The following is a 27,259-nucleotide window of genomic DNA, read 5'->3' as shown; positions in this document are numbered from 1 at the left end:
TTTCATACTCTCGGTGTATTGTGCGCTTCCAGGGGATATCTTATTCGGATTAAATTGAAGTTATTCTTTTCTCAGCTAATGAATGCATATAACTATCCCATAATATTGTCCAATAATGATTATGCTCACATAAAAGTAAAGTATTAATTTGCAGTGTTGTTCACATAAGAGTGTCATGGAATGGTATTTGTAGACGAATATGTCAAGTCAAGAACATTGAATTTACACAAACCGATGGATTATTTGGCGAACGGCAAATAATTGAATAACCCCTTTTGTTGAAACTTCGAATTAAAGATAAAACGACAAAGCTTTCAATTTCAAAATCCATAAATACATATTCATGTTTTCTTCAAATGACAATGACATGTTTTTTTGAAATAATAACAATCAATCGTTCAATCTTTCTGTTGGTGTCAAGAGTGTACAAGTCCGTTTAGTGGCCACTTAAATACTTACTTACATTTAGACATACAAATATGCTTATAGTGCCCATTGATATTAAAATCATTTCAATATTCAATAAAATGATTATCAAACACTTTTCACCATTAAGAACTACGTACTAGTTTATTTAAGTAAAGAACCTTGTTTTAAAGGTTTACATAACACTTATAATGGACTGACCAGTTGACCACGTACTGAGTAAGGTCAATATATATATGGTTTCGAACTGCTTTCGATTGAAACCTTAAATGTATATTTGCCTTTTCATCTTTCATTTCCTTGCCTGTTTGGGCCTTCGTTTGAAAACCCACCTTAAAACCGCAAAACCTTCATAAACAAAGCGACGAAACTTTTGAAATTATACTCGTCCTAAACGTTTAATCGAAAGCCTATATAGATCATCTTTCTTGACATGATACTCGTGTCTTCAAAACCTCCCATAACGTCTATTAGCACAAATACAAAGCATATTGGTTAACTGGAAGTACGTTTGGCAATATTCGCAATGTTATTAGGCAATTATTTTGGGTAGCTATTGAACTTAATTCTTCATAGAGAAGGACAAATTATGCCTTAAACAAAGTGGTATCGCATATAAAGTAACTACTCGATCCATAATATATCAGGCATGTTAACGTACCGATTGTCCTGATTGATTATGTTGCGGAATTTAATTCAATGCAACGCTTAAATGCCCCCAATGATGCCGATATTAGAACATTTATAACTTAAACATCATATAATCGGAAAGCATAAGTTTTATACTTCTGCAATATATGGGCACTCGACCAGTGTGGTGATTTGTTACTTCAGTTCGATAAGGAGAAACATATGTCAATTGCTATATTGAGAAATTTGAGGCATGTGTCACTCAGCTTTGATGCCGGTAAACCTGATCATTTCTCGGAGCGATTTGTTTGTCACAAGGCAATACGTAAATCGCTTTACTCATCATTCTGGGAAACTCAACTTTCTATTTTGTCGTTTTGAAAGCAATTCGACAGAACAGTCAGTTGCAAAATCCCAACATACATGTTCATGTTTCTTCAAATGATATTAAAACCCCAAAAATTATAAACTTGATAGAAACAATAAATAATGTTGTGTAGTAACATTGTGAAACATATGCTTTATTGTATTTTGTGTTGATTTAGTTTTTGTTTATAAATATTAAATTGATATCGTCGCTTTCTTCATATTTTTCGATCTCGAGGTTGATGTCATAAATGTTAAGCCCCATTTAGTGTCAGCCTGTAATTCTTATCTACATTTCGCCCGACAAGTATTTTTATAGAGCCAATCGACACTAAAATCATTTCAATATTTAATAAAAGGTTTAGCAAACACTTTTTCCCATCAAGAGCTACTTACAATGCTTTTAAACCATTAAAATTACCTTGTCCTGAATGTTTGCCTAACACTTATAACGAACTGACCAGTTAACCACTTACTGAATAAAGTCAATGAAGTGTTGAAATGGCTTCGATTGAAAACTTGATCTTCAATTTGCATTTCCATATTTCATTTCTTGCCTGTTTAATGGGTCTTAGTACAGAAACACCCCTTATTTATTTCTTGCGCGTTCCTAGGTCTTTATCGATAACATCGCTTTTTAAAATCAGTTATTATCATGAATAAGGTTATTTCGTTATAAATGCTTTGACATATACGTAAATATTATTCAATTTGCTAAAATATACTATGAAAGTATACTTTGATACAAATATTTACGGATTAAGGAATGCTGTAAGCTACTAAAGTTCTTTAGTTTTGACATAACACTTGTACCTTTGGCCCCTTAGAAAAGGTACAAGGCATATACTTTTACTGGAACATTTGTTCTACATTAATGACAATTTAAAAAACAAATGTGTAGCGTATGTTATCTTGCGACCTGTGTGTCTCTCATGAGATGAATAGTAACAAAAAGATAACAACATTTTTCTAATACAAATTGCCCCACTTTTCCCTGTATACTTTTATCAAAACATTACACTTTTACCAGCATGCATACGCAAATAAATACCTTTTGCTTTTTATGGCCTTCGACTAACAAGAAACTCTTTTATCTCATGTTTATGTTCATTCAATTACAACCGTATGCAAATAAGATTTTTAGTGTTGCTGTTCTGTTTTATAAGTTAGGTTGAGCCATGTGTTTTCGATTTAGTTTCGATTCCAGAGATGTTTGCAGGCTCCACAATATTAACTGGTCAGTAATGGCCCAATAGCATTCTACGCCTTTATTTTGATTGACCGAAATAAAATTATTCATTTGATGATACGTTTAATAGTAAACAGCTACTTCTTTGAGAAAAATCACTATGGAATAGTCAAGGCAATTCAATTTGCGTAATAAATGTGGGGGGGGGGGGTCTAATAAGAAATGAACAAGTTTATGGTATGTTCTAGCGGACAAAATTAATTAGTGCTTAATTATGTTAATTGTCTCAAATAATGAAAAACCTTTCAATGCTAAAATAATGTTTACCTTGACAATTTGAGACAAACATGTAACTATATTACAGAGAGGTACTACTTCAAAGCATGTGACAATTTTCAGAATTTATTTACCTTTGTTGTTTTTTTTTTGTTTTTTTTCGGTTATTTCAGAAGATGAGTTTAGGTATACACGTATATTACATTCCGCTAATATATATTACTCAACCTAACAGTGGAATACTGTCATTGTAGGTTATATGTTTCATCATGTGCGTTATAAGCTCATTTGTCGTAAAAGAACATAATTTTATTTTTTTACATGTTAAATCCTTTTTTTTGTATTGACTCTACTTCCCATGTATTGGTGATCCGAGTATTTCCATTCATGTTGCATTTGCTGAAGACAGATATTCTCTCAAATGTCCAAGATTAGCTGGTACAAATATTTGTTATGAAAGTGATTGAACTGGACGGATGTATTAATTATAAACTAGGGGTGACCATTTAATAATCATAGGGAATGCATAGAAGTATATGTTTCATTTTTGAAGTATATTTAGGTACTGACCAAGCGAATAAACGATGAGATACGAAAACTGTTTAAGAAAAGAACAAAAAAGCAGATGCTTGTTAACTTTTCCGTTTACAGTGTTAAAAATGTAAGAAAGCAAGTTTAAGGATTTTACACTAGAACATATCACGTATGCATTTTTTGTCAACGTTCTCTCTTTAATCAATTTAAAAATAAACTATTTGCCATTTCTTAAGTTTAGCTTATTGCTAGCATTTTGTTTCATGTATGGCTACAGCGGAAAGCCTAAACTTCTGAGCAGTCTTTTTGCAAGCTCGATTACACTGTTTTGGTTTACAAATCAAAATCTGTTCATCGGTTTAAATAGAACATTACCTCACATATCTGTTGCTAAGACATGAGCAATTATTTCAGCAACAAGCAACTGAAACATTGCAAAGAAGAAATGTGCCATGTCTTAATACCAGACATGGTAATTAAAACAAAAATTCGATAAATTTGTAAAAAAGGATTCAAATTGAACCTTAAGGCCATCATCGAGCGTACAAAAATATATCGTTAGAGCAAGAAATTGAGTTAATTACTATGTCAGTGTCAGAAAACAAACTTCAATTTCAAATCAGAATCAAAATATAACTTTTTAGGATTTAAACGTTTAGTTTATCATATAAACAATTTGTTGATTGGTAAACTATTAGCATACGTTATGAGAAACCGATGTTAATCATTATGTACAAATTCCAAAACAACAGAATAAGAAATTTGAGAAATGAGATATCAGAGAGATACCTAGAATATTTTTTTTGAGATATAAAATATAAGATATATACTAAAAATGCCTCGACCTTGGTTTAATATCATCCATCACAACTTCTAAGAATTAAAGATTCGTAAAATAGATAGGAAGATTTGGTCGATGATAAAAGGATGAAATGTTCGTTTTGTCTTTACGTTAAACATGGAAGTCAGAATTCAATAATATTCCTTTAAATCACTGACAGCATGGTGAGATGTAGAAAAAGTTTCATAATTTAACTTTAAAATATCATTTACAATGAAAATAAGAATTGAGTAAAATTTCATTCGACCGTTGAATGTACTCTACGAAGCGTTAATCGCGGATTGAGTTCAGATATTCCGATATATTTGTCGATTGTTTTTGTCGCTTTTTAAGAATCTTTTGAATTTCATTTCTATCGGGTATAAAACTTTTTTCAGTTGTTTATTATGTTTAGTGAGGAATTCAGACGCATTTGTCACTCAACAAAGACACCAGTAAACCTTTTTATTTCTGGGATTCTGTTCTTCTGTTTTTTCAGCTATTAATCTAACGTTGTAAGCGTATTAAAACAGATTAATCTTATGCAGGATATTAATCTTGCAACTTTGGTTTTGTAAGATGTGTGGTTCCTCTGGAGTTTTAAAAACAACAAAAATATTATATAATAGAATTATCAACCGTACGTAATATGTAGCTATATTAATTTATCAAACTTCCCATTATACCTTCCTTTTCGGAAATTAAATGTCCAGTCTTCTTGTCATAATCTTTAATCACGTACATACATAATCAAACAGCCATAACCATCATCATGCAGTATATTGACTCTCAAAATTTCTATTCATCATAGTTATTAGCGTTATCGGTGCACTATTGAAACTACAGATTGGCCATTAAAGAACTCTGGGAAAGTAAATATTAAACAGGAGTGCAAAAATAAATATCTGAAAGTATAACAAATTATCATAGGCATAACATAGATTGATTATTTTTCCGAAATGAACTGGTCAAAACGAAATTATTTTGACACGCTAGTTCATTGTGCAACCCTTCAAAACCACAAAGAAACTGCTTTTGGGGCGTTAAGTGTTGCACTGACCATGACTGGCAATTAACAGACTCAATCAAAAATAGACTGCCAGTCTCATAAATGTATGTATAGTGTGCTTCGGACGAATTTATCCCGGAATATATTGATTCAGCTCGAGTTTGTACATCGGTAGCTAAGTAGATAAATGACACAATTTTAAAGCACAAATGCAAAAAAGAACCTTTACACTGGTATTCGTAAAAGTGTGTGTTTAAAATTTAACATAACCTGCAGTACATTTTGGCTTAGTTTGGTGCAATTAATGTTTACATGATTAATAGTTAGTTTACCAATACATCATCGCTGCCTTCACTTTATTTTACTGTTCACCTTCAATTTCCAGATTGACATACAAGTTATCTCTTAATGGTACAGAGCGATATAAAATATATCAGTATTCAATAACTATGTTTAACAAACAATTTACACCATAAAGAGGTACTTAAATGGGCTTTTAAATCACTAAAGTAAACGTACCGTGTCCGTAATGTTTGCATACCACTTAAATCGGACTGACCAGTCGACCACGTACTGAGTAAGGTCCACATCAAGTTAAATGACTTAAATGGAAACCTAAAACTTGCATCGTCTAAACTCCGCAATCGCACAAGCCACATCGCTTAAACCCGGTACCACACAAGCTCTTTTGAATATGTATCATAAATGAGCTTACTTTAGCGACGACAGTTTTGAAATTATGCTCGTCCTTAAAGTTTACCGGACAAACAAGTTAACAACGATCATATTCATTTTTTTTTTCATTTCGTGTGTGTTGGGTCTAAATTTAGAAACACCGCGATTTAAAAGCAGGTCTTGAAAATGTAACAGAAATAAGGTTGATTCGCGATTAATATTTGATATAACACTCCTACCTTCCAAACATGCCTTATGCTCAATTAGAACAAAAGTTCTTTCAATAGGTTATCTTACAATTACGTTCGTAAAGACGTTAGGCATTAATAACAATTTTATGGGGTAGTTTTGGGTGGCCTTTCATTTTATTGCTTCCAAGAAACAGAAGTATATTTCTTGAACCAAGATATACATTTATATAAACATACAATTTCGGACATTTATGTAATGTGTTGATACATTGACGTTGGGTATCTCTCATTAAATAAATGGCAAAATATCCAGAGAAAAATGTTTATTAAAATCAAAATAATGCCTTGTATGATGCTATTAATATAAAACGGCTGCTATATTGAGATATCATTGCCTAGAAAAAGACTATTCATGGTCTTTTCATTGACTCATAAATGTTTATTCTAATAATATGGAAAATTCTAGTTACAACACATACATACTCGCGTGAAAAAGGCAGCTGTGGCTTAAACGAAATGTGTCTAAGAAACCTTTTATGTTGATGATAACTTGTCAAAGAACATCATACCGTTTATCTCGTTTAAAGCATGATATTTGCCTCAACTATTTTAGACATAAATGTAACCGTGATATAGATAGGTACTATCTCAAACCTTGTGACTTTTTTAGAATTAATACATCTATTTTAATTGCCATTTCAAGGGTTATTTCAGAACTGGTATAGTATGAATGCAGAATTTCTTTATTCATTTAGTGCATACAACAAAGACTTACAATTAATCATTGTAAGTGATGTGTTTCATGATGCGTTTTAACATAATTTTCGTCGAACATTTGACATTATTTCCAACTTTTCACACGCTCGTTACAATGGTAAAATCCCTCAAATAGCTCGATGGCATGTTTTCGTTTTCTCGGTTTATCGACTTTAATTCCCCTGGTGATCCGAGTATTTCCATTCACTTGGGATTTGCTTAAGTCAGCGGGTCTTTCAGAAGTCAAAGATAAGCTGGGCGGATGTATTAATTATAAACAAGAACACTTATTATCGTTCTTTTACTGGGGAGTTACCATTTAAATATACAAGGTAAGCATATAACCATGTATCTTTCAATTTAAACATTAAATTTGAATACTAACCAAACGAATAGTTGATGCGGTACAAGAATTGTTAACAAGAAAAGAAGAAAAATATAGAGACTTTTAAAATGATCTGTTAAATGTCAGAAGGTTGACAAAGGGCTTACCAACTTATTCATTTAAGTGCTTGCCTGAGGTTTCAGTCTAAATACTTATAATACGCCACGTTCTAATGAAAGCACATTGGTCAAAATTAATAACTTTAAGCATTTTTAAACATTAGTTGTCATTTCTGAAATGAAGTCGCACATGCTGTAATCGACCAGCTACAAAGCGAATTCGCACTACTGAAAACGACTGTGACGCTGACTTATGTTCTCTTTAAACTTCAACCCCCAAATGGCATGTACACACTCGCGTGATTAATAAGGACGTCACGCAGTTATGACATTGCTCTTTTTATTGACTTGCTTGATTTAAATGGATTGAAATATGTATTTTTGTTGTTTTTAAGTAAATCCTTTGAAAATCTTTTGATAATTGAGACCTGATATATGTTTTTTTTTTATTGTTAAAAAAAATATGTCGGGCTATTTCCTTTCCTGCGGATGAAGCATCCTAATAACACACAATGTAAATTCTTCGCACTATGACAAGAGAAATGTATTGAAGAAACTTTGACCTAGATTTCGACCGTAAATGAGTTATGTTATAGATTAAAGATTATAGTACATTTTTCTAATCACTCAGTTTTGATTTCATTCACGTAATTAATATTACTGAATCATTAAACACTCATGAGTGTTTAGACCGCATTTAATATGACAGGATCCTTCACTCGAATTTATCTTAGGTAGTTCTTAATATAGCTTTTTGGCAATGTCCTGCAACGTTTCTATAAACGAGGTGGCTTTACTAACAAATAATTATGCCACTAAACCGGGTTTATGTTTAAACTTTTAACTACTGAGCATGTTTCTGTAGCTTTTTGCATATATATTCAAAATATACGTACTTTTTGATATACAGGCTTCTTAACTCATTCTGTTGTAAAAATGTTATGCTCACAAAAACAGAAAGTTTTTTTTCTGAGTAAGATGAAGCACTTGTGGAGCGTTATTCACATAAAAGTATCATGGGATGGTATTTATTTATAGACAAATAAATCGAGTCGCCACAATGCTTCCCTAGGTCATCGGATTTCAGCAGACATTTTTGTCTGACTTATGTTTTACATTTTCATTGAAAATACATATTCTGATGCGTTATATGATGTACGAGAAACGATATAAATTAACTTTAATTTACATTTTGAGGTTCCTTGAATGTTGTGTTGATCGAACAAGCGCCTTTCTGTTTACCTATTTACCAGGAAATGTTGGAAGTGTGGTCGTCTATCAGTTACCTAATATATCAGTTTGTACTATCACATTTATTACACGCGGCTTTCCGTTTTCGAAATGGGAAAGTGTCGATGGATAAAGTTCAGTTACAGAAGAAAAGCGGTTTCTTAATGGCAGCAACTGGCATTCCACCTGACTTAAGCCTTGAGGTCAAGAACCGTGTTGATGCGTGTAAACAATTGTTTAACAGGCATATAACATTAATTAGCCTTACGGTTAAACTAGAAATTTTATACGCTGCTTATTTTTATTTTGGATGGTCGCCATTCTGTTTGTTATTTTAGGTGTTTTTAACTTTTGTTTATATGATTTTCTATACACGTTGTGGTAGTAAATAAGCATGGTCGAAATAATAACTAGACCGTTTGACCCGACACCACTGAATGATGTTAAAGCAAGGTACCAGTCTAGATGGTCGTTTCTGTGATGACGCAAGCCGAAAATGGCCGAGTAACTACGATTGAGAAAGTTGTCCACACAAATTATGTGTCGCCATGTTTTCATGTGATAAATAAGTTATAATTTGGATAGTTCCATGTTTAATCGAAATGTTTACAAAGTAATACAAATGGCTTAACCCGTGAGTACCCCATACTGTCCAACAAAACAGCAAATATATTAATATTCAATAAAACCTATTCAGCCGCATCTTTGATGCCATTGGTCAAAAATCGCCTTGTTAGTCATATGAATCTGTTTATCTACAGCATACAGGCCAACATATATATAGTACGATTAGTTTTTGGTATCCAAATGGGTTACGTAAATGGTATTAGAAAGTAAATATAAACAGGTCGGCATTAGAATAAGACGCAGACGAATTTCATTACACTTTTTGATTATAAAAGCATTACTCAATGAATGATCTAGAAATGTTTCAATATGAATATTTCGAAAGGGCACGTTTAAAAATGTAAAATATCCCCTAAATCCACTTAAGTTAAGACAGATTTGAAAAAAAGTTTGCACTCTATAGCATTCAATCTAAAGGAGTGGGTTCAGGTGTTGGTATGGATTTTGTATACTTACGTGAGTCTGATTAATTCATTTTTAATCGGATAAGAAACATATTTCAATTGTTTATTACGTTTAGCGAGGAATTTAGACGCTTGTGTCACTCAATAGTTTGCCAGTATACCTGATAATTTACCTGGTCTCTCTTTTGTCTCAATGCTCTTAGCATTACGTTCATCGGTTTATATCTTGAAGAACTAAGCTTCATTCATGAGTAACAGCAAAAAGCACGCTGTATTGCATTTTGTGTTGATTAAGTTTCTGTGTACAAACTTTTCAAACTGTTGGTATGAACTCGTAGGTGTCTTTATGTATACGTCCTTGAGTGGCAACGTTAGAATCTTACTTGCATTTCGACTTACAGGGGAAAATATACAGTAGTGTCAATCGTCAGGTACTTGTGATTAAAGTTTGCTTAGCACTAAAAACGGACTGACTAGTTGACTACATACTGAGTAAGACCAATTTAGAGTCGCAATGACTTAAAATAAAACCCTTTATCTTTAAATTGACATTTGTTTTTTTCTAATTTTATTCCCTTGTCTGTTTTATGGGTCAAAGTCGGGAAACATCCCTCTAAACCGGGTACCAAACAAGCTTATTTAATTATTTATTAGAACCTTTCTTACTTTCTTACTAGCGAAGACAGTTTTGAAATTATGCTCGTCCTTGAAGTTTGCCGAACTGGCCAGCTGACCATGTTCATATTCATGTTGTTTTTTATTGCGTGTCTGTTGTGTCAATAGTTTGAAACACCGCCATTTCAAATCAGGTTTCACACATGTTAATTGAAACAGGAATCAGGTTATGTCGTGGGAAATGATTGGGCATTGATTTTAGCATATTTTGTTTCATAAAAGGTTTCAAGTAGAAACGTAAATTTCAAAATTTAAACATTTTATTTTACGCTAAACGCTTCTTAATAAGGTCATCCTCCTTCGACATTATACTCATATCTCAGAAATCCATTAAGCCCATTAGAAAAAAAAAATGGAAAATTTGTACCGTTTAGACGATTGTCATTAATGGCTATTTTATAACGGAGTTATTTCTGGTGGCCTTTCAGCTAAATGATTCTTAGAAATGCAAGTATAGTGTTTCTTAAAGTGATACATTTGGGTAAAAATAGAATTTCAGATACTTGCTACCTTCAACAGCTCCATAAAGTATATTAAAACAAATGCAAAATAAATAACTTGAACATTTTGACATTAAGACGTTTTGCAATAATGGCTATTTTATAATCGTGTTATTCCTGGTTGCCTTTGAGCTTAATGCTTCATAAAATAATAATCAAAATATTGCCAAACCTTTAATCGTAGTAATGGACCAAGACATTACGCTTATATCAGCAGGAAAATCACATAAGAACCTTTTGCTTATTGTGGTCTAAATGTTGCAAAAAACTTAAATTATTTTCTGGTTATGTATTCAAGAATAGTCGTTCATATGCAAATAGTATTCATACGTTAGCTATTTACTTTTATTTGTGAGAAAGAGCCATGTGCTGGAAATGTTTTCGATAATAAATATGGATTTCAGAGATGATTTATAGCACCCGCGATATTAACTGGCCAGTAATTGTCCGATAACATGCTTCGCCTTTCTTTTAATACACATAGATATACATCGATAGTGTTTATTTGATTACACAGCTGCTATGTTGATATATATTTGTCTTTGAACCGAAATAAAATATTTTTCATGATCTTTAATCTGCCAATATTTATAAACTTTGGTTTCATATTATTACTTTAGAACTGTCGTTCTCTATACCGATATCACAAAAACTAATAATATAGTCATTTCGTTGTAAGAGATACGTTTCATCCTGTATTTTTTTACAATTTTCACCAAACATCATTTTTTATATTTTTCACACGCTCTTTCCAGTGGTAGAATCCCTCAAATAGCTCGATGGCATGTTTACGTTTTTCTCGGTTTATCGACTTTACTTCCCCTGGTGATCCGAGTATTTCCATTCACTTGGGATTTGTTGAAGCCAGCGGGTCTATCAGAAGTCCCAAGATTAGCCGGTTCAAATATTTGTTTTTTGAAAGTGATTGAACTCGACGGATGTATTAGTAATTAACAATATTTCTTAATATCATTCTTTTACTAGGGTGTTAGCTTTTAATTATACAAGATAAGCATATAATCATTTTTTTTTTCAATTTATAAATGAAAAATTTAAATACTTACCAAACGAATATATGATGAGGTATTTATAGTATTATGAAAAGGAAGAGAAATATTGTCGCTGTTAAAATGGTCCTTTAACAGTGTAACAAATGTCAGTTGGTTGATTTTCATTGTAAAATCTCACCAACTTATTCATTAAAGTGTTTGCCTGAGGTTTCAGTCTAAATTGTAATACTTAGCCACCTTCTAATGAAAGCACACTGATCAAGATTAATAACTTTAAGTGTTTCAAACATTGAATTGTTGCAAACAGAAGTGATTATAAAATGTACCACCCAGAGTAAAATCTCTTAATCAAATGCCACATTTTGAAAATTGCACTATATAAAATTGTATACAGTTTATATATGCAATTTGGTTGTTTGTTTGTATCAAAATCGATTCATATTTGCATTGCTATGTAGTATGTATCCAGTTAGCTATTGTAAAGTACCATTCAAATATTTTCTAAATTGGAATTTGTTGTGCTTCGTATATAAATTCATAAGATCTGAAGGTTATTTTAATACGTCGTATCATGTATTGCTACAGTGGAAAGGCTAAACCTTTGACATTTTCCTCAAGTTGGATGATATTGTATCGGTTTCAAAAACAAATTACATGTTTTTGGTTTAGAAGAGAATAACATTTATATCCGTTTATCCGTCGTTTAGACATGCGTATGGTTTCTGCTACAAGCTACTTAAACATGCTTTACACGACCAAACAATGCATAAAACGCGGCACGCCTTACCTAAAATAAATTACTTTCAAACTCAAATATAAATTCAGAATTGTAATGTATATACTTTTTAATATGTTCACATATAGTTAATAATATATATGAACATGTAATATTAACAATATATGTAAGGCAGTAGAAAGTAAGTTGATCTATATCAAATATCGTGAATTATATATCAAAAAATGATTTGTAAAATATAAGAAATCAATGGTATTCATCATGAACCAATATACATACATAATAAAATAGTTCCAAAAAGAAAACCTTGAGAGAAATGAGATATAAGACATACCTCCGGAATAGTCTTTTTCAAGATACCTCCTATTACAATTTCTAAGAATAAGAGCATGCCAAACGGTCGTAACTTTTGTCTTTACATTAAACATTGTCTGGTATTTGAATATTTCTTGTCGTTTTTTGTCTATTATTTAGATTCTTTGGATTTCACTTCAATCGGGTGTGAAGCATTTTACAGTTGTTTATTACGTTTAGCAAAGAATTAAGACGCCATTGTCACTCAATAGGGCATTGCAGTGTACCTTTTAATTTCTGGGATTCCTTTTTTTGCTCTAAACTGTTAATCCTACTCTGTAATCGTGCTGAAACAAATTGATTTTAAACAGGAAATGAATCTTTCACATATAGCTGTTAGAAGTGTCGGTTAATATTTAAGAACAACGGAAACATAGCATCATTGAAATAATTAAAACAAATATTTTTCCCTATACAGAATTTCTTTAAGTTATATATTTATTTTATTTTAATATATACTTCAAAACATTTTATAGTCGGTATAGTAGTATATAACAATTGGCTGGATGCAATATGTAGTTGTATCAAACAACCAGATTTCAAAATATACCTTCTGCCTCTTATCATTTTGTAAATTCACTTGCTTGACCGAACAGCAACATATTCATTATGCAGTATATTTACTCCCATAACCTCTGTTCATGTAAGTCATTAACGTTATCGTTGCACTAATGATACTACAGGTTGACAATTAAGGAAATCTCTGAGTGTAAATAACAAACATGATAACGAAAATAAACAAGCGATAGTTTAATACATATAATTATCACAGGCATTAGCTTAGTTTGAACTGGACGAAATGAAATTATTTTTGCCACGGTAGTTTACTGTTAAGCAAAAATAAAATATATGATATTTCACGTTGATGCGCTGCCAGTCTCACATTTTGTGGGTATTCTGCTTCAGAAAAGGCTCTCTTCCGTAAAATATTGATTTGTAGTTTACATTGATAGAAATAACAAATGAAACACTGTCATTGCACCAACGCCAAAAATAACTATTCTCTGGTGTTCGTTAAAGTGTGTATTTTAAATATAATAACATCACCTACAGTAAATGTGGTTCATGTTTTTAAAACACACGAAATACTTCAATGCTTATGCTTAAAATGCTTATTTTGGCGCAATAAATGCTGTATCCGTTTTATCTCAGATTAGTAGTCAGTAGTAAATCGATGTCTACATCCATCTTCTATTTCTACAATCATATTGACATTCAAGTAAACACTTAATGGTGCCAAGCGACATAAAACATTTCAATATTTAATAAGATGTTTATCAAAATATTTGTGCCATAAAAGTGTATTTACATGGCTTTTAAATTATTTAAGTAAACGCAGCTTGTCCTATATTTTACTTAACACTTAAAACGGACTGACCAGTTGACCACATACTGAGTAAGGTCAGTATAGTGTCGAAATGACTTCGATGTAAGCCTAAAACTTCTTTTTAGATTGTTCATATTGCATTTTCTTGCGTGTTTGGTGGATCTACGTTTGGAAACGTTATTTAAAGCCAGGTATCACACATGCTTATTTAAATATGTATTACGAAAAACTGAGACTTAGAGACTAAAGTCATGAATAATGCTTGTACCTTTGAAATAGGCTATATACTAGTAGCATATTTGAACAAATAGCAAATATTTCATTTTTGTTTTCTCATGAATATAGAAGTACAGAGAACATTTTCACTCACACATCTAATTGAATTAAAGGTTAACGTATGAGAATATTGATGCTTAGTAATTGATTTAATCATAACAAAACATGTTTTGCGAAATCCGTTTGATAACTCAAATAACTACATGTCGTCCTCTTTAAATGACTATTTTAATTAGGGTCATTTCAATCAGAAAGTAGTTATTAGTGTGGCCCTTTCGTGTCACTGAATATGCCTTTGTCTTGCAACTGTTAAAATTAGAAAATTATACCTAAGTCAATCCTGGAGGGAGGAATGGACGGTGTTGCACTTATCAACCAGACTGCTGTTTTCATACTCTCGGTGTATTGTGCGCTTCCAGGGGATATCTCTTTCGGATTAAATTGTTTTTATTCTTTTCTCAGCTAATGAATGCATATGACTATCCCATAATATTGTCCAAAAATGATTATGCTCACATAAAAGTAAAGTATTAATTTGCAGTATTGTTCACATAAGAGTGTCATGGAATGGTATTTGTAGACGAATATGTCAAGTCAAGAACATTGAATTTACACAAACCGATGGATTATTTGGTGAACGGCAAATAATTGAATAACCCCTTTTGTTGCAACTTCAGATTAAAGATTAAACGACAAAGCTTTCAATTTCAAAATCCATAAATACATATTCATGTTTTCTTCAAATGACAATGACATGTTTTTTTGAAATAATAACAATCAATCGTTCAATCTTTCTGTTGGTGTCAAGAGTGTACAAGTCCGTTTAGTGGCCACTTAAATACTTACTTACATTTAGACATACAAATATGCTTATAGTGCCCATTGACATTAAAATCATTTCAATATTCAATAAAATGATTATCAACCACTTTTCACCATTACGAACTACGTACTAGTTTATTTAAGTAGAAAATATTGATGCTTAGTAATTGATTTAATCATAACAAAACATGTTTTGCGAAATCCGTTTGATAACACAAATAACTTCATGGCGTTCTCTTCAAATAACTTTTTTTAATTAGGGTCATTTTATTCACAAAGTAGTTATTAGTGTTCTGGCCCTTTAGTATCACTGAATATGCCTTATACATCTATCATCCAGACTGCTGTTTTCATACCCTTGATATATTGTGCGCTTCCAGGGGATATCTCTTTCAACTTATTTTTTTCTTCTTTTCTCAGCTAATGAATGCATATGACTATCCCATTATAATGTTAAAATGGTTATGCTTACAAAACAGAAAGATTTTTAAGTAAGATACTGTTCTATTTTGCAGTGTTGTTCACATGTATCTGTATCATGGAATGGTATTTGTAGACAAATGTGTCAAGTCGCCACAATGCTTTCCCAAGTCATTGATTCTAGGCAGACATTTTGTCAATGCTATCTTTTTAAGGATCATCGTTTCATTGAAGAACATTGAATTTACACATACCTTTGAATTTTTTGGTGTACGGCAAAGAATTGAATAACCCCTTTTGTTGTTAATTCTAATTAAAGGAAGAATGACAGAGCTGTCAATTGCATAATCCATAAATGTGTCACTTCAAAATGGCATTGACACCTTTAAAGAAAAACATAGATTTTTGAGAGAAGGAAATATTCAACCTTTCTATTGATGTCATAAGTCCAAGTCCTTTTAGTGGCTATGGTAAATACCTACTTACATTTCGACATACAGATAATTATGCCTATAGTGTCAATTGATATTAAAACCATTTCAATATATAATTAAATGCTTATCAAACACTTTTCAGCATTAAAAACTACGTACTAGTTTATAAAGGTAAAGAACCTTGTTCTTAAAGTTTGCTTAACACTGATGATGAACTGACCAGTTGACCACTTACTGTGGGTCAATATATATATCGTTTCAAATGCTTTCGATTGAAACCTAAAACGTTTTTTTGCCTTTTTATCTCATTTCATTTCCTTGCCTGTTGAAGGGCCTTCGTTTGACCCCCCCCCAACCCTTAAACCCAGTATCGCAAAACCTTTTAAAACATATATCATAAACAATGTTACTTAGCGACGACAGTTATAAAATTATACTTGTCCCAAACGTTTAATCAAAATCTAAAAGCTTATATAGATCATCTTTCTTTGACTTGACACTCGTGCCTTCAAAACATCTCCTAACGTCTAAAAGCAGAAATACAAAGCATATTGGTTAACTGAAATGACGTTTGGCGTTTGTGGCAATGTTATGAGGCAATTATTTCTGATGCTCTTTAAGCATAATTCTTCTTAGAGAAGGAAATAGTATGCCTTAAACAAAGAGGTATCGCATATGAAGTAACTACTCAATGCATAATCTAGCATGTTTAAGTAACGATCGTCCTGATGGAATCTGTTTCAGCTGGATTTAATACAATTCAATACTTAATACCCCTAATGATACCGATATTAGAGCATTAATAACTAATTCATCATACAATCGAAAAGCATTTTGAGCCTTTTGCAATATTTAGGCACTCAACCAGTGTCATGATTTGATACTACAGTTGGATAAGAAGAAACATATGTCAATTTTTATATTGAAAATTTTGAGGCATGTGTCATTCAGCATTGATTCCTGTATACCTTGTCATTTCTAGAAGCGATTTGTTTTTCACAAAACAATACGTACATCGCTTAATCCTAATTCTGGAAAACTCAACTTTCTATTTCGTCGTTTTGAAATAAATACGATAGACCAGTCAGTTGCGAAATCCCAACATGCATGTTCATGTTTCTTTCAAATGGCATTAAAACGCCAAAAATTACAAAATTAGGTTATTGATAGAAAAGTATCAATAATGTTTTGTTGAAACATTGGGAAACACATGTTATATTGTGTTGATTTAGTTATTGTTTTTATAAACAATAATATTAAATTTGAATAATCGCTATTTTCATATTTTCGATCTCGGAGTTGATGTCATAAATGTTTGAGCCCATTAAGTGTCAGCCTTTAACTCTTACCTACGTTCCTTCGATTAGGTATACTTATAGAGTCAATCGACACTTAAACCATTTCAATATTTAATCAAATATTAAGCAAACACGTTTGACCATCAAGAGCTACTTAAAATGCTTTTGAACTATTAAAGTAAAATACTTTGTCCTTAAAATTTGATTATCACTTACATCGACTGACCATTTGGCCACATACTGAGTAAGGTCAATGTAATGTTTAAACTACTTCGATTGAAAAGTTAATCTTTGATTTGCATTTCCATATTTCATTCCCATGCCTGTTTTTTTATGTTCGTACGGAAACACTCCTTAAAACCCGGCATCACAAAACCTATTCCATCGGTCTGGCCAGTTGACCACGTTCATGTTTATTTATTTTTCTTATGCGTCTGTTGGGTCTTTATCGATAACATCGCTTTTTAAAATTATGTAAGGTATTACGTAAATTATCTTAAATTTATCGTGAATAAAGTTATTTCGTTATAAAATATGCTTTGACATTGTTATATACGTATTCTATTTCCTGAAACGGTTCAAAAGAGAAAGAATATTTCGATACAGATATTTAAGAATTTGATCAGAAGGTAAAATCCACTTAAGTTCGTTTGCTTTGACGTAACACTAACGTAGTAATTTTAGTCTAATAGAAAAAGTACAAGGCATTTAGTTTTACAGGAACTTAGTTCCGTAAAGATGTTCTTCATTTATGACAATTTAAAAACTTTTGTGTATCGTTTGTTATCATGCGACCTGTGATTATCTCATCAGATGAATACAAAAAAAAATCTGATTAAAATAACAAATTGCCTCTCTCTTCCTTGCATAAGCAAATAAATACCTTTGGCAGTTTGTGGCCTTCGACTAACAAAAAACTCTTTTATCTTTTATGTTCATTCAAATACAGCAGTATGCAAATAAGATTTTTAGTGCTGCTGTTCTGTTTTATAAGTTAGATTCAGCCATGTGTTTTCGATTTAGTTTCGATTCCAGAGATGTTTGCAGGCCCCACGATATTAACTGGTCAGTAATTGTCCAATAGCATTTTACGCATTTATTTTGATTGACCGAAATAAACTTCAATATTGTTCATTTGATGATACGTTTAATAGTAAATGGCTACTTCTTTGAGAAAAATCATTATGGAATAGTCAAGGTAATTCAATTTGCGTTATAAATGTGTGGGTTTTCTTTTCTAATAAGAATTGAACAAGTTCATGGTATGTTCTAGCGGACAAAAATTATATGTGCTTAATTTTGATAATTGTCTCAAATAATGAAACGCCTTTCAATGCAAAAAATTATGTCTACCTCATCTATTTGACACATTCATGTAACTATATTACAGAGAGGTACTACTTCAAAGTATGTGATAATTTTCAGAAATAAATAATCTTTAAAAAATGTTATTTCTTTGGTTATTTCAGAACATGAGTTTTGGTATGCACGCATATTATATTTCGATTTCGCTATTATATATTACAAAAACTAACAATAGAATTATGTCATTGTAATTAATATGTTTCATCATGTGCGTTATAAGCTCTTTTATTGTATTCATTTTCACAAGTTAAATCTTTTTGGGGTTATGTCGAAAAATGTGTTATGAAAGTGATTTAATTGGGTGGATTTATTAATTATAAACCCGGGTAGACCCTTTACTAATCCAAGGGAATGCATAGAAGTATATTTTTCATCTTTTAAGTAGATTTAGGAACTGACCAAGCGAATAAATGATGGGATACACAAAATGTATAATAAAAAGAAGAAAAAAGTTCATGCTTGTAAACTGGTCCGTTTACACTGTTAAAATGTAAGAAAGCCAGTTTTGAGGCTTTGACACTAGAACATATCACTGACTTATGCATTTAAGTTTATCCTGTTTTTACCCTCGTTAATCATTTTAAACATATTAAACTTACACTATTAAACTATTTGTAATTTCTTAATTTTAGCTTATTGCTTCCATTTCGTATCATGTATGGCTACAGTAGAAAGCCTAAACTTCTGAGAAGTCCCTTCTCAAGCTCGAGTGCACTGTATCGGTTCACACATCAAATTCGTTTCATCGGTCTAAAATAGAACAATACCTCACATATCCGTTGCTAAGAAATAAACAATTATGTCAGCTGCAAGCAACTGAAACATTTCAAAGAAAAAATATGCCATGTCTACGTACCAGACATGGTAATTAAAACATACAAAAAATGATTAATTTGGAAAAAAGATTCAAATTTAACCTTAAGGCCAAGAGCATACGAAAATATATCGTAAGAGCAAGAAATTGAGTGAATTACTAAGTCAGTGTCAGAAAACAAACTTCAATTTCATATCTTGAAATCGGTTATCAAAATAGACTTTTTAGGATTTAAACGTTTTGTTTATCATATAAACAATGAGTTGAACGGTAAACTATAAGCATACGTAATGAGAAACCAATGTTAATCAGTAATAACAAATTCCAAAAAAAATACACAGAATAAATAATTTGAGACATGAGATATCAGAGAAATAACTAGAAGATTTTTTTGAGAAATGAAATATAAGATATATACTAAACATATGCCTCGACCTTGTTTAGTATCATCCATCACAACTTCTAAGAATTAAAGATTCGTAAAATAGATAGGAAGATCTGGTCGTTGATATAAGGATCGAGTGGTTGTAACTTCTGTCTTTACGTTAACATGGAAGTCAGAATTCAATAATATTCCATTAAAACACTGACAGCATGGTGAGATGTAGAAAAGGTTCAGTTTCATCATTGAACTTTAAAATATCATTTACACTGAAAATAAGTATAGAATAAAAATTCATTCGACCGTACTCTAAGAAGCGTTAATGACGCAGTAAGTTCCGATATTCCGATATATTTGACGATTTTTTTGTCGATTTTTAAGAATCTTTTGAATTTCATTTCTATCAGGTATGAAACTTTTTTCAGTTGTTTATTACATTTAGTGAGGAATTCAGACGCATTTGTCACTCAACAAAGGCACCAGTAACCTTTTTATTTCTGGGATTTTGTTCTTCTGTTCTTTAAGCTATTAATCTAACCTTGTAAGCGTATTAAAACAGATTAATCTTATGCAGGATATTAATCTTGCACCTTTGGTTTTGTAAGATGTGTGGTTCCTCTGGATGTTTTAAAAACAACAAAAACATTATATAATAGAATTATCAACCGTACGTAATATGTAGTTATATCATTTTATCAAACTTCCCATTATACCTTCTTTTTCGGAAATTAAATTTCCAGTCTTCGTGTCATAATCTTTTATCACGTACATACATAATACAACAGCCATAACCGTCATCATGCAGTATATTGAATCTCAAAATTTCTATTCATGAAAATTATAAGCATTATCGGTGCACTATTGAAACTAGAGATTGGCCATTTAAGAAATCTGGGAAAGTAATATTAAACAGGAGCGCGAAAATAAATATCTGAAAGTATCAAAAATTATCATAGGCATAACAACACTTGAATATTTTTTCTAAAATGAACTGGTCGAAACGATATTATTTTGACACGATAGTTCATTGTGCATTCCTTCAATATCACATGGAAACTGCTTTTGATGCATTCAAAGTGTTGGACTGTCCATGACTGGTAATTAACAGACTCAATCAAACATAGACTGCCAGTCTCATAGCTGTATGTATAGTGTGCTTTAGAAGAATCAAACCTGAATATATCGTTTGAGCTCGAGTGTGTACATCGATAGCTAAGTAGATAAATGACACAATTCTAAAGCACGAATGCAAAAAGTACCTTTACACTGATACTCGTAAACGTGTGTGTTAAAAATAAAATATAACCGGCGTACAGTTCGGCTTATTTTGGAGCAAATACTGTTTATATGATTAATAGTTTGTTTACCAATACATCTTCGCTGCCTTATACATATCGACCCTTTATTTTACTGTCCACCTTCAATTTCCATATTGACATACAAGTTAACGCTTAATGGTGCTAAGCGATATAAAATATTTCAATATTCAATAAGAATGTTTATCAAACAATTTACACCATCAAGAGGTACTTAAATGGGCTTTAAATCATTAAAGTAAACGTACCGTGTCTTTCATGTTTGCATACCACTTAAAACGGACTGTCCAGTTGACCACGTACTGAGTAGGGTCCACATAAAGTTGAAATGGCTTCAATGGAAACCTAAAACTTGCATCGTCTAAACTCCGCTATCGCACAAGCCACATCGCTTAAACCTGGTACCACACAAGCTGTTTTGAATATATATCATAAATGAGCTTACTTCAGCGACGACAATTTTGAAATTATGCTCGTCCTTAAAGTTTACCGGACAAACAAGTTAACAACGCGCATATTCATTTTTTTTTCATTTCGTGTGTGTTGGGTCTTAATTTAAAAACATCGCCATTTAAAAGCAGGTCTTGAAAATGTAACAGAAATAAGGTTGATTCGCGATTAATATTTGATATAACACTCCTACCTTCCAAACATGCCTTATGCTCAATTAGAACAAAAGTTCTTTCAATAGGTTATCTTACAATTACGTTCCGTAAAGACGTTAGGCATTAATGACAATTTTATGGGGTAGTTTTTGGGTGGCCATTGAGCCTAATGCTTCCAAGAAACAGTTTATTTCTTAAACCAAGTGATATATTTGTATAAACATACACTTTCAGACATTTATGTAATGTGTGTGATACTTTGACGTTGGGTATCTCTTATTAAATAAGTGGAAATAAATGTTTATTAAAATCAAAATATTGCCTCACTCTAACTAGTATTAATAAACGGCATAGTCACATCAGTACATTTGACAAATATTTGCCTCTATATTGCAAGATATTTGTTTATCTGTTGTTCATATATTTAATAGTAGCTGATCATATCAGATAGGAATTATGGGTTTGCCGTTCACTTTTATTTGTGAAATCAGCCATGTGTTTTCGATTTTAGAATTGATTAAAGAGATAATTTACAGGTCCCGCGATATTAACTGGTCAGTTATTTTCAATAATTTTCTACGCCTTTATGTGAATATAGAGGGTTAAACGCCAATGTCATTTCTTTTATGATGTTTTAATACAACACGGCTGCTATATTGAGATAAGTTTTTCTAGGAAAAAATATTCATGGTATTTTTATTGGCCCATAAATGTTTATTCTAATACTTTTTGGGAATTTTAGTTATAACCCTTACTCGTGGAAAAAGATAACTGTGGCTAATACGAAATGTGTCTAAAAAGAAATTTTACATTTTGATGATAACTTGTTAAAGATAACGTCATACGTTTAATTTCATTTTTACATGATATGTACCTCAACTATTTTAGACATAGATGTAATAGTGATACAGATAAAAAAATTCTCAAACCTGACTGAACTGGTATTGTGTATATGAAAAGTTGTTTATTCTGCTATTGTAAGTCACAAACACTAACAATGGTATTGAGACATTATATTTTTAAAGATGCACTCTTACTCCCAAATAGGTTTTACTACAATTAATAATATTAATAATATTGTGTTAATATTCCAAAAAGGATGAATAAATGTCGAAAACAATGGTTCATATGAAGGATACTGAGTTCAATTTGAAAAAAATGAGCATAAAACACGGTATTTGTACCTTATTGGACTACAATAGACGACAGTAAATATTTAAGCATTCACCAATCATTTAATATTTTTTGCGCTTTCTGTTATTTAATACACGGTTACAATCTCGTTATCACTAATTATCTTTTTCCATGAATGCATTATTTAGTAGTAGTTATAGGTGTATCAGTCAAAATTGATGTTAGTTAAAAACTTGTATTTATTGATTTTGAAAAAGAGTGTCACTTTAAGTGGTATGTTGCATCATGCGTTCAAACACATTTTCATCGAACAACATTAATTCATTTTACACTATCGTTCCAGTGGTAAAATCTCTTAAATAGCTAGATGATAACGGTTTTCTCGGTTTATTGACTCTACTTCCCTTAGTGTTCCGAGTATTTTCATTCACATTGGATTTGCTGAAGCCAGCAGGTCGTTCAGACGTACAAGATTGGCCGGTACAAATATTTGTTATGAAAATGATTGATCTGGATGGATATTTTAATCATAAACAATAGTACCAAATATCGTTCTGTTTCGTGGGAGTTACCATTCTATGATAGAAGGTAATTATTGAAATCGATTTTTGTTTATTTTTTAAACTAAACTTAACTTAAATATAAAACTAACGAAAGGAATAAATCATGACATATATAACTATTTAAATAAAAGACGATACAGTAGATGCCTGTAAAATAATCGTGTAACAATTTGGCATGTGTCACAAAGAAAATGGTTGTGCGATTTAACATTGTATTTTTTTCATTAAAATGCTTGCCTGAGGTTTGAGTATAAATACTAAAAGTAAGCCACGTTCGAATGATATCACAGTGGTCAAATTTAGCATTTTAAACATTAAATATTTGCTATTTCTAAACCTAAGCCGTAATTATAAAAACAAGTACCAATGAATTGTTCAACCTTAAAGCAAAATTATTCAACAAATATGACATTTTGAAATGTTCACTCTTTTCGCTAATTCGTACATATATTTAGTTTGAACATTCTCAATATCAAAAATAAACGCTTTAAAAGGTCTATATATGTATGGTTATTTATCATTTTGCCATTGTAATGTATCATACCAAAAGCTTAAAATTCTGAGCATTCTTTAATCATATCCGATGTGTGGTCATACAGCGTATCCGTCGTGACTCTAAATAATTAATTATAAGACCTCAATTATCCGGTGTGAAAACATGAAGGTATGTTTTTGCTACAGGCTACGTAAGCATGCCTCACCTAACCAAACAATTCAAAAACGTGCCGTAATAAAGAATACCCAGTCTACGAAAATCAATAAGATTAAACATCTCGTAATCGATCGTATCGTACAATCGCTTTTTCGAACTGATATTTATATGTAAAAAATAAAATAAAAACTTATACCTACTTTGTGACACTGACTGAGCATCGACTGAACAAGCATCCTAATCACTGTATGCTCATGATGAATGATGTGCCTTATTGGTCGTATATACATACAATGATGGGTAATCCGAATTAATCTGTGCAGGTTGATTTAAGACAGGTTTTTTGTCATCATAATTTTTGTTTTGTTTTAAATACTAAGTTCATAACTAAAACATTGACATCACAACGGAATGAAGAATTTAGTGCAATGTTTCGATTCTAATTCTAGGTCAAAGTTAATAAAAGAATACTTTGTTAGTCATATATGAAGTTTTTACAATAATGACGTTTTACAAATGCGAAAAACATCAAATACCTGAATCTTAGGTTTTTTATTTATGTTGCCTTACATAGCAAAATCAAATCGTGTCTAGACTGTTACTGCACAGAGAGGCCATTGTCATGGAAACCAGCTTATGGGGAAAGAGATTAAAAGATAACCGAGTGTGTGAGTTTATTGAAGTTTAATACACATTAAGAACAAAGCAAACACATATTCTGACATTAAATGGATATCATCGAATAACAAAAACGAATAAATGACATTTCAAGGTACAGTTGTACCAGCTAGAGCAGTTGCAATTTGGATCCATTTTGCTAATATATTTTATTACAACTGAATTTAATGAAATTCAATGCCTAAATACCCCCCATTGTTGAAGATATTGGAAGATTAATAAATATACAAATGATCAATCAAACACTCGAACATTTCAAGTTCTGCACTTCTGCACTCTATATGCACCAATCGAGGGTGTATGTTCAGGTGCTTGGAACTTCTGCTCTTTATAGGCACTCGTCGAGTGTGTGTGTTCAGGTGTATGCCGATTTGTAATTACATTTGGGTAGGAAGAAACATATATAAGTGTTTGTTATGTTTAGCTAATACTTACAGGCATTTGTCACTCAATATCGATGCCGATGCCTGATTTTGGGAAGTCTCTTCTTTGTTGTTTGTCTCTAAGCAAAACGTTTATAGCTGTCAATCTGGAAAACGCAGATTCATAATTCGTCGTTTTAAAGGAGATATGACAGTCCTGTTAGTTGCGAAATCTAAAGAGTTCATATCCATGCATTGAAATGCTTAAGTAACAACAAAGTTTTTTAAGAGTTGATAAAAACCGGTTCATTGGTAACAATGTGAAGCACATGACTTATTGTATTTTGTGTTTATCTAGTCCCTGTTCAAAAACAATTCAATTGGTATTTACTGTTCTGTCATCATAGTTTTCGACCTTTCAGCTCGTGTTGTGAATATCCCAGTCCTTTTATTGACCACTTTCAATAAGTACTTACATTTAAACACACAAGTACATTTTTAGTTCCAATCGATGTAGAATGTATTCAATATTCAATAATAAAATGATCAACAAACGCATTAACCATCTTAGCTTCTTACAATGCTTTATATATTATATAAATGTATAATACCATGGCCATAAAGTTTGCTTAACACTTCTTATCGACTAATCAGTTGACCACATACTGAGTAAGGTCAATATAGTGTCGAAATAAATTCGATGGAAACCCTCAACTTTTTTTGAATCCTTAATTTAGCATATTATGGCCTGTTTCGAAGGTCTTAGGTCGCGCACATTGCTAAATGTATGCCCTGCCAAAACGTTTGCTAGACATTCTAGCTGATCTATTTTACATTCATTTTTTTTTTCATTGCTTGTGTCAATTTTGTCGATAAATACTAAGATTTACTATGATGTAATCCTTTAAAAAATATTTAAGATACATCTAACACTAAAACAGTTTTTAAACTGCTCATAATTTTTTATACATTTTTCACATTTTTTATACGAAGGACAATATTTTCCCGTTCTCCCGTTTTCTGTAGATTGACCTATATGCCAATCAATCTGAACTATCAAAACGAAAGACATTGAATAGGTTAACTCGAAATTATGTTCCGTTTGTCGTTTGACATTTATGACAAGTTCATAATGTTATTCTGGGTGGCCTTTAAGCTAAATGCTTCTAAGAAACAGAAGTACAGTATTTCTAAACAAAGTGATACATTCGGATAAGCATAGGTGTTTAGACATTTGTGAAATGTGTGTTATAGTGTGCGTTTCTTATTTAAAAAATGGCACAATATCGTAGAAAAACATGTTTATTAAAATCAAAATATTCTATTCAAAAACATTTACTAGCATAAGTAAAACAAGAAATTACGCTTATACTGGCATGCATCATAAACACATAAAACCTTTTGCAATTTGTGGCCTAAATGTTATAAGAAACTTGTGTATCTGTTTGTTTATTAAGAGACATGGACTCCTCAAAGGAACAATTATTTTCATCGTTTCACACTATCGTTCAAGTAGTGAAATCCCTCAAATAGCCAGATGGCATGTTTGCGGTTTTCTCGGTTTATCGACTCTCCTTCTCTCTGGTAATCCGAGTATTTCCATTCACATTGGATTTGCTGAAGCCAGCAGGTCGTTCAGACTTGCAAGATTAACCGGGACAAATATTTGTTATGAAAGTGATTGAAGACAACGGATGTATTAGTAATAAATAATAGCACTAATTATCGTCCTTTGGCTTGGGAGTTTAATTATACAAGGTAATGATAGTTTAATAAATGAAGTTTTATCTTAACAATATATTTGAATACCTAGTCTAACCAAGCAAATAAATGATGAGATACAAAACTTGTTGAAAAAATAGAGATAAAAAGAGACGCTTGTAAAATGGTCCTTTAACGAATATCAGAAAGAATATCTTAATATTTAACATTCTAAAATCTCATTGATATATTCATTTG

The 27,259-nt window shown here is 31.6% G+C and overlaps 1 protein-coding gene across 3 annotated transcripts in view; it reads left to right on the top strand.

Annotated features, from left to right (window-relative positions):
- LOC128213228 (prostaglandin E2 receptor EP2 subtype-like) overlaps nucleotides 1–27,259 on the top strand; it is a 72,458-nt gene that overhangs the window by 27,423 nt on the left and 17,776 nt on the right. The window contains exon 1 of one of the 3 annotated variants that reach the window (XM_052918789.1): nucleotides 23,514–23,633. The exons of 1 other annotated variant lie outside the window; for it this stretch is intronic. In XM_052918789.1, coding sequence (XP_052774749.1) covers nucleotides 23,624–23,633 — 10 coding nt within the window. In that variant the 5' untranslated portion in view covers nucleotides 23,514–23,623. Of the gene's footprint in view, nucleotides 1–23,513; nucleotides 23,634–26,916; nucleotides 27,059–27,259 lie in introns of those variants that run through there. One more of the 3 variants, XM_052918792.1, reaches the window with a different exon arrangement.

Source organism: Mya arenaria, chromosome 13, assembly GCF_026914265.1.
Source record: "Mya arenaria isolate MELC-2E11 chromosome 13, ASM2691426v1".
NCBI lineage: Eukaryota > Metazoa > Mollusca > Bivalvia > Myida > Myidae > Mya > Mya arenaria.
This window is presented reverse-complemented; position numbering and strand designations above follow the sequence as displayed.